Source organism: Sphaeroforma arctica (genome assembly GCF_001186125.1).
Source record: "Sphaeroforma arctica JP610 unplaced genomic scaffold supercont1.389, whole genome shotgun sequence".
Classification (NCBI taxonomy): domain Eukaryota; class Ichthyosporea; order Ichthyophonida; genus Sphaeroforma; species Sphaeroforma arctica.
The window spans coordinates 2,551-12,608 of record NW_014040169.1 but is presented as its reverse complement, the minus strand read 5'-3'; the positions used below and the strand labels follow the sequence as shown (position 1 = coordinate 12,608).

The 10,058-nt window shown below is 42.4% G+C and overlaps 1 protein-coding gene across 1 annotated transcript; it reads left to right on the top strand.

Annotated features, from left to right (window-relative positions):
- Positions 1-931: 931 nt before the first annotated feature.
- Positions 932-7,174, top strand: SARC_05828 (hypothetical protein; the record flags this gene model as incomplete). The annotated part of the gene is made up of 8 exons (XM_014300295.1): positions 932-1,058; positions 1,856-1,910; positions 2,465-2,590; positions 3,608-3,710; positions 4,286-4,411; positions 5,316-5,445; positions 6,100-6,184; positions 6,863-7,174. The coding sequence occupies 8 exons, from the start codon at positions 932-934 to the stop codon at positions 7,023-7,025; spliced, it is 915 nt and encodes a 304-aa protein (XP_014155770.1). The 3' UTR covers positions 7,026-7,174.
- Positions 7,175-10,058: the final 2,884 nt, after the last annotated feature.

The following is a 10,058-nucleotide window of genomic DNA, read 5'->3' as shown; positions in this document are numbered from 1 at the left end:
AAACTCTGTGTGTTATGCGCTGACTATATCAGCAAGTTGAAGATATTCGCCGAACTGATTGTGGTAAGTTTTAGCTTTGTACCGAAGCCTTTGGCACTATCGATGGATAAGAACACTTTGCCCGTGATTTCCAAGGTTGCGTCCGGATCTAACCCAGCCGCTCCGTCTGCCTCCTAAACCTCCTCATCACTACCTCCTTCGATATCCTCGTCATCGGTTATATCGAAAGCACTTAATTGACCCTCACTATACTTGTCCACTAAGTTGAGGGACAGAACAAGCGCTGGTACCATTGGTCCAGCCATATTAACTAACTACACACACTGAAATAAAGTGTGTGAACGTGTATATATACATATTATTGCTATTATCACTATATACACACGTTCATATATAAATATACGCGAGTGTATTTGTGTATGTAATTCTCTATGAAATGAACAATGAAAATATACTATACCAGTCGGTACCATAACAATGTAAATTTTTGATGATGTCAGAACGAATCTAGGATTTGACCATTCAGTAACAAGCTTGAATGCACACCTAATAATAGACATCCACTTGAAATTAAACTTTGTGACAGTTAGTTTTAGTATGGGCCACTGTATGATAAGCCTGGTGTATCCTGGCATATTCAAGATATCGAAGATATCGAAATTGTGTACTCGTCTGTAGACTGCGGGACAGTGAAAAGGGTGAGGATGAGCTGTATTTCAGAATACAGTTCATTCATTGGCCAACCGTTTTCGGCTTTTTATACTCCGCCACGATTTGTTTCGTTTGTGATCTTTCATCAGTCTTCAATCATATTTACAAGTATCTCTCTCTCGAGTGCCAGTGGACGGTGGCTTTATGTATTTACATATAGTGCAATAAGAAGCTAAATAGCACATACACCTTATACAGTCCATATATCATACTGGCAGTCATGTACACGGCAGGCGACGCGGTAGAGAAGGCTCACGACGACGGTATTTGGAGTGTCTCATGGAGCGGAGGTCGAGCTAATCGGATCGTTACGGGTGGCATTGATCAGTTTGTGCGAGTCTGGAATGGTGTGTAGATTTATATCGATTTTAGGTGATGCCGATTTGTTTGTTATTCTGCGAAATATTTTACTAGGATGATGATTTTCCATGTTGTACTGGGAAACGACCTGTGGGGTTATATTCTGCGAAGTGGTGGCTTAAGATATTGGCGATGAAGGTTATTCTGGTCAGTGAAGGTTATTGACATTTAAAATTTCTGTTTAAGAAATGGTGGTTCACGACCGCTGGGGATTACCGAAGATTTGTAGGTCATTTTGTGAGAGTGCTGGGATTGGGTAGATTGAAGAATGCATTGTTTGAGAAGCTTTGATGTGCATTATAAGTTGCGACTATACCAAGTTATAATCTCGAAATCCGAAAGTCGATCAGGTCTGATACTCATGTTCAGCGAAGTATATCACATGTTAGTCAGTGAGTATGTACGACATAATGCTTGTAAAGTAAATTTGGTTTGGTGTACGGTTCAAGCTAAATGTTACACCTGTGATTTATGGAGGCATCGGTATACTATACAGCTCAGTTATTTTCACTTGGAGTCGATAGAGTATGTTTTTTTTAAAGTTTCAGGTGTGCTGTTTAAAAAGTACGTGAACGAGGGTTTCATCTGTGCAGTTAAAAAGATTAGACGTTTAAAACATGTTTGTTACAGAGATATATCCTTGTATTCTTGAGTACGATGGAGAATGTGTACTCTGATCACGGCGGACCAGGATGAGCCAGAGAGTTACAGCTTCTGGCATACAATATCTTGAGCTTGCTACCATTCACTATTTGATACACTCTGTTGTTCCCAATGAGACCAGGTGATACGTTGGAGCGTGTACTGGAGATAGAAGGTCATGAACTAGGCATCAACTGGTGAGTTCTATGTTTATCAACAGGCTGGTATCGATAGCATGTGCTTTCAGTTGTCAACTGTCGTATTTCTATACGATGCTTCCCGGCTCTGAATTCCTTGCTATCTTAACAAGAGCATATGCTTCGGGCTACTGTTTATAGGTCCAGATACCTTCGTGAGAGTGTCTGTTTATGCCGAGAGAGTGGTATATGTACGTACATATGAATTCTGCGTATATGCTCAGGGATCATTTGGCATGACACATGCCATTTAGTTTGATACAGATCTTTCTATACGCAGGGTTGCATAGCAGACAACTCGTATAATTGGTAGAGCTCCCGCACCATCTGTCGAGGAGTATTTAAAAGCATCTAAATGACTTAGGACTTAAACACAATCACATGGTATATGTGCGTGTATCCTTATGCATATATGAATGCGTGGGTATTTTCGCTATGATGCGTATACATTTAAGTCTCACACACATGTCTGATATTGTGTGCCATTAGTCTAAGTTTCGTTTACCGTTCCAGTCTCACTTCCCGTGACCTATTACTATTTACGCCATTCACAGCGTATCTGTTAACGAGGACGCGACTGTGGCCGTCTCCACATCGCTTGACAGCACAGTCAATGTGTGGAATCTCGAGAGTGGCGTTCTCCTGCGATCCATCAAGTGCGGGCCTGAGCATCGAGCATGGTGTGTCTATGGTACCAGCAAGACTAACATACGCGCGTATACGTCTTTGTGCATGTGAGTGTATGCGGAATCGTGTACGTTCTTCTAGCGGCACCCTGTGTCTGCCTCACATTGTGGTTGAATGACCTGGGTGTCCACGTGGGTATCTCTTGGCAGTACTCACAGTACTTGGTAGTGTACCAGGATTAGCTCGTCCACTATGCAAGCGCGCTGTGCCAGGCCATTTCGATGCATGGTTACATCGACATGTCGTGGGTATGCGTTGTTTATGCATTGTTTATATGTTACGGGTGAGCCCATGGGTGAGGTATAGTCCCGACTTAGGAGCGTGAAGCTAATTCTGAGTGCCCTTGTTAGCGTGATAGTAGCCGAGGAGTCGCTGTGCACACCGTGTTCAATCATCGTAAAGATTGGGGTTGTCTGTACATGCATATGGATTTTAAATCCTTACAGCATGCAGTGCAATAAAGGATGCGTGTACCTAGGCATCTGTACATATATACATAACCGCATGGCACGGTGTAGTGTGTTACTTTTGCAGCGTTGCTTGCTGCCAATGGGCTCCAATGATCGCCAACTACGCTTTCCTTCTAAGTCTCAAACGTTGTAAACGTTGTCGACGAGATCACACAGTCCAGTCTATCTGTTGTCAACCGCCGAATAAAATCTATGGAACAGAGTCATGTGCATGCATTGCTCGTCCTGTCATCTACCGACGCCCAGATGCTTCCACACCCACATATGTACATAGATAGCTCTCCCTGACCGACCAATGAGACGTATAGTGCCATAACGAACACGCTCAGTTCATGCTGACCTCGCCTCGCGGACTCAAGGTCTGATATCTTACGTGTGCAGTAGTGTGATCATACACTACGGGTGACTGTGTTTCCCATGTGTGTATAGATAATACTGTCCTGGTTACACTGGCAGTCAGTTACACGTCCTCTATAGGCACAGGAGCATCACCCGGAAGATACCGCGTGTACTCACACTTGCTTCTTGTACACGACGCAGGTCCGCTGCAATATGTCCCAAACCAACCGACGGAATTAACACAGTGGCCGTCAGTACACACTCGGGGGCCGTGCTGTTCTATAATATCGACACTGGCGAACGCGTATGTGAGGGTGCAATGCGTAGACACAGTCTCCTCTATGTATTGTAAACGCATATGTAGCAGCGTTGTCCGTTAAGGATGTTCTGTACCCCATACGTGTGCACTGTATCTTCTGAGGGTTTAGGGGTTTTATAGGAGAGTCTAACCATACAACAGTGAACTAGGAGGTGATGTGGTTGTCACACGGGTGGGGTCATTCCAGGGCTGCGCTGGTGGGCGCAAACCCAGTTCAATCGCATGCCACATGTATGGTTGTTGGTTTTCACTCTGGAAGCAGAAACACACACCTTCCCACTAGGCTACTGCCAGGCCACTAGCGTATTGCGTCTGCCGTATAGCAAGCGCGTTGATTGCTAAACAACCAGTGTGTTGGAGTTTGTGATCGCAGAGTTTAGCTATAAGGGCTACGGCTTGTACATTCTGATGATTTAGGCTTGAGTGAGGGCGTGAGTGTCACTCACCGACATGAGATGTAGATATATATGGTTACACATCTACACAGCATCGTATGTATACACATACACATGGATTGATGGGGAGAATATATATATTAAGGACCATTTTCATCGCATCAGGTGTCTGAGCTGACCACCAGGGGCAAGTTCAACCAGTCAATTGCGTTCAGTCCCAACGCAAAGTACTTTGCCGCAGGAGCTATAGATGGCACACTCCACATTTTCAGTCTGGGGGAAGATAAAAAGGTACGTATCTATTAACGTGCATCTACGCATATGCGTTTTATGTTTGACTAGACATACGCATATTTGTATTCTGCACCAAACGGTGCATATACACGCCTGTGTATGATTTCACCCGCATGCCTAGAGCAGGCACACGCTAAAGTTATTGTTTAAAAGGGTGTGTCATTATGGCCGATTACACCTTTCAAGGTGCAAATAGGTATTATGTGCTCATGTGTCGTATGAAGGATCGGAGTTTGTACTCGTACGCGCAGAGATCAAACACAGTCAACGGCTATGTAAATACAGTCAATGGCTATGTAAACGCAGTCAACGGCCAAGTAAATACAGTCAACGGCTAAGTAAATACAGTCAATGGCTAAGTAAATACAGTCAACGGCTAAGTAAATACAGTCAACGGCTAAGTAAATACAGTCAATGGCTATGTAAATACAGTCAATGGCTAAGTAAATACAGTCAACGGCTAAGTATATACAGTCAACGGCTAAGTAAATACAGTCAACGGCTAAGTAAATACATTCAACGGCTAAGTAAATACATTCAACGGCTAAGTAAATACAGTCAACGGCTAAGTAAATACAGTCAATGGCTATGTAAATACAGTCAACGGCTAAGTAAATAAGGTCAACGGCGATGTAAATACAGTCAACGGCTAAGTAAATACAGTCAATGGCTATGTAAATACAGTCAATGGCCAAGTAATTACAGTCAACTGCTAAGTAAATACAGTCAATGGCTAAGTAAATACAGTCAATGGCTAAGTAACCGCGCACCAGAGTGGTATCCGTAGTATAGCACCAGGCACACGATCACATCACGATTCCTCTGGCACACACAAGACACAGTGGTATGGTCTACAGCCCAACTGACGTGCAATGCGATGCTTCCCCATCCCCATCAACAGACATATAGTATCCTGCACAAGATAGAGGCTCATGCAATGCCCGTCAGAGGCCTGGAATTCTCTCCCGACTCGGAATTGATACTGACCGGGAGTGATGATTCTATCATGAATATGTACGACGTTGCCCAAGGTATGTGTCTGGTGAGTGTCCAGAGGTACTTCGGTCAACTCACTCAACTTGTACTGACACGTCTTAGGTACCTGCGCCCAGGCTGTCAACACACTCAACTTGTCGTTTGCAACTCTCATATGTTAATGACCGTTTTGTTTGGATTTATGTATGATGCTGAACGGTTTGTTTCTTATGTGATGTAGATACATTTATATTCAGAATGAACGCGAACCACTAGTATGGATAGCGGCCCATTCAGTTTCCTGGTGCACCAAATAACCCAATCGAATTCTACGGACCCGTCAAGTGAACGTGAAACGTATTGTTTGGGCAGTAATACACTATACAAAGCAGTACGCACGCGTGTTTATTTCTATTTGCCTACTGTGTATATGAGTATAGACCATTCGGACCATACACTGCAAGCCAAAAAGGCGCCCGTGTACTAGGTACATGACGCTTGGTTCTTGCTAAATCGTCGTGGCGCAATTTCTTACTAAGTGGATAATACACATTCTAATCCGTACGGGTCTGTATGTACATGCCTGATGCCTATATCACCCACAGTCCATGGCACCCGAACCCAACCACAGCGCACTGCCAAGACCCTAACAACACTCTGTACCACCAGCATCACCTATTCACCAAATCTACCTACCACTTGCGTCACAGGTAATATGATTCAGAGCTTCTCGGGTCACCTGTCCTGGGTGACGAGTTTGGCGTTCAATCCGAAGAACTCGCAATTTGCTTCGGGGTATGTGTGTGTATGTATGTATGTATGTATGTATGTATGTATGAGTGTATGTATGTATGTATGTATGTATGTATGTATGTGTGTATGTATGTATGTATGTATATATATATATATATATATATATATATATATATATATATATATATATATATATATATATGTGTGTGTGCGGTGGGTGTGTCTCACTGTGTGCGGTGGGTGCTCTTGTGATGTTTATCTGCTCTGGCCCATCACTGTGAGTCGGTGGGTGTTCCAGTGACATCTCCCCCGCACTGTCTGGGCTGGGTTCTGTTTTCACACATAATCTACGTGTTTGAATATCGGAAACGTTTGTATGTATGTTTATGACTAACGTTTATCTGCTAGTCGTGTATAGGCGTGTTGGTCTCGCGGCTACACGTTTTTGCTATAGAATACACTTTCGTCAATCATCTGTGAAGAATTGCTTCGCCGACCTATGTCTTGCTGGCCTAGTCTCTATACATTCGTCCATGGATCCGATGGTTCTTCTCACACTCCTGGAGACTCGAGTGATGTGTGTATGATATGTTGACACAGTCCCCAAGGCCCTGGTGTCCGTCTGTACTGAGGTCAGCATATGCTCTTGACCACACCGATAAGTTTTCCAGTCTCATCTCTACCACTTCTCACCAGTGGACACGGATATCGCTATTACAGGGTGATTGAACAATGGGAATCTACCTTCGCTTTCTCATGTGGTATCTTCTATGTTCAGACCTGCTACTTTGGGAATGGTGGTATACGGGACAGGCACACCCACACCCACACCCACTTACACGGCTGTACCAACATATTGCAATGGCTACTATCAGTCTTTTGACTGACTACTGTTAGCGCCCACAACCTCCAGCTCCATCCGGACACCTTGTTTCATGTTTCGCTATGCCACGATGGGTCACGAAACCGTTGTGGAGTATCGTTGTACACCATAGAGTTCAGACTGAGTAGAGCGGTGGTTGTAGCGCACCCAGCCACTGTTTAGAGTACAGGCTGTTGCTTTCGCACATACTACCAACTGTTAAAAGACGTGTTTCTTTTCATGTGCGTATGCGGTGCAGGTCGAGTGATAAGAAGGTCAAAGTATGGGATCACAAGACTAAAGAGTGCGTGCACACGTTCGAGAGTCACACCGATCAGGTAGTCAATCGTACACGCGTGTGTGTTTGAGAGTGCGTGTGCGAGTGCTTTAGTTTCATCTGTACATTAGAATCGCATTTATTATATACAAATCTCTAGTAGGATATATGAATATTGTCGTAGATATCTAGGTATACTAATTCCTAGTTGTATATATATATAGACACAATAAAACCTAATTGTATGTTATAGGACACGACAGTATCTAATTGTATATATATCGACACTTTAGTAGCTAATTGTATACGTAAATATTGACATAAACCTCTGGACACAATAACACCTATAAATATATAAATATATAAACAATAATACCTATTTTAATATAAATAGACACAATTATATCTATTTGTATATATAATTGTATATATATATAAACACAATATTGCATATTTGTTTAGATATATAGACACAGTAATACCTATTTGTATTGATATATATAAATATATATATATATATATATATATACATATTTATATATATATACAATAAAATCTATTTGTAAATATATAGACTCAATATCACCTGATTGCATACATATATATAAACAAGATAATACCTAATGCATATATAAATGTTCACATTAATTTCTAGAACAATAGTACCTCATTGTATATAAAAACACTGACATGGAACTTCAGAAACAATAATGCCTCATTGTATTCATAAAGACACAATGATACCTGTTTGTATACGTATACATTGACATCATTCTCTAGACACAATAATACTTGGTTGTATAAATAAAAAAATGACATGAATCTCAAGAGACACACTAAAGCCTATTTGTATGTATATATATTGGGATAAATCTCTCTAGACACAATTATACCTAATTGTGAATATAAATAAATAACTAGGGCACAACAATACCTAGTTGTATATACCAATATATGTCATAAATATGACAAAATACGTCCTAATTGTATATATAGTTATTGGTACATACATGTATTTCAGTGTGCGTGCACGGGTGTGTATCTGCGTCCATGTCGTATGCGTCGTATGTGTGTGTATATATGTCTGCTGCTCCATTGCTTTCAGTTGGGCAAACGTATTCCTTTTGCTAGTGTCTACATGCATTTGTGCGAACACGAGCTGGCCTCAGCTGAATAGTACGTCGACTTGACACGTTTTATGAAAGTTATCAATGTTTCGCTGCGCTGACATGGGTTTCAAGGTTTAGGGTTTAGGGTTTCGGGTTTTAGGCTGACACGGATAGCCATGTACATGGAAATGCACGGGAAGGCTCTCACACATAGTCTGCTTGCCATTAGCAACTGCAGACGTTCGCCTGTTCACGCCACCACATGTGCACTGCCGACAGTACAATCGCATGGGACATGTTTGCACGGTTGTGGATGGAAGATACAGTGTATATAAGACCCATCAACTCACCTTCACATCGTCCTACCATCTAACGCCGCTCTTATCTGCCTATGCTATCTATGTTACACTCTAGAAGAGTACGCCCCTGCTACCTACTATGTACTTTCTACCATCTAACATCACTCTTTTCTGCCTATACTATCTATGCTACACTCTAGAAGAGTACGCCCCTGCTATCTACTATGAACTCTACTCGTCTACCATCTAACATCACTCTTACCTGCCAATACTATCCATGTTACACTCTTTACCACTCAAACAAGTCATAAGCACGCCCCTGCCATCTACTATGTACTCTACTCGAATTCGAAGGGGTTCGCACACATTCGTATCTGATCTGCCGCTTCTTTTCGAATATTTTCTTTGAAAGCGCACGTCATTCTTCATAGCACGCGTCACATGCTCGTACGTCATTCTTCAAAAGCACACGTCACATGCTCGTACGTCATTCTTCAAAAGCACACGTCACATGCTCGTACGTATTTCTTCAATAGCACACGTTATATGCTCGTGCGTCATTCATCAAAAGCACACGTCGTATGCTCGTACGAGTCTTTCACCTGCATCCTCACTCGCCGGTAGAGCCCCTTCTCACACATCACACCAAACGCTTGCTACATATGGGGGGTTTTGTTTTTTGGGTTTTTCTCTTGGTCGCAGGTTTGGGGATTGGCCTTTAATGAAGCTGGAGATCGGTTGGTGTCTGTGGGCGATGATGGGAAGATTCAGATATACAAACTATCTTAATAATTAAAAAGAGCCTGTTTCAAAGCAATAGATGCATGTTGGGAAGATTCAGATATACAAACTATTATAATAATCAAAACAGAGTCTAAGATTCAGATATACAAACTATCATAATAATCAAAACAGAGTCTGTTTCAAAGCAAAAGATGCCTGTTGACCATCGGTCCTTTTCCAATGCCGCTGGCTTATGGGTTCTATTGCATTGGCTCTGAACACGGCTGGGCTGGTTTCCTCGTCACGAGTGATTCCGATGACGGCGTCTGTTAGATGTGTGACTGTGCTACGTACGTAACAGGACAGCTGAGCTCGATTGGTGTTCAGTAGCTATGTATGTATTGCAAGTAGGTAGTAGGACAGGTGAGCTCGATTTTTGTTCGGTAGCTACGTATGTATTGCAAGTAAGTAGTAGGAAAGCTGAGCTCGATTGGTGTTCGGTAGCTATGTATGTATTGCAAGTAAGTAGTAGGACAGGTGAGCTCGATTGGTGTTCGGTAGCTATGTATGGTATGTATTGCAAGTAAGTAGTAAGAAAGCTGAGCTCGATTGGTGTTCGGTAGCTATGTATGTATTGCAAGTAAGT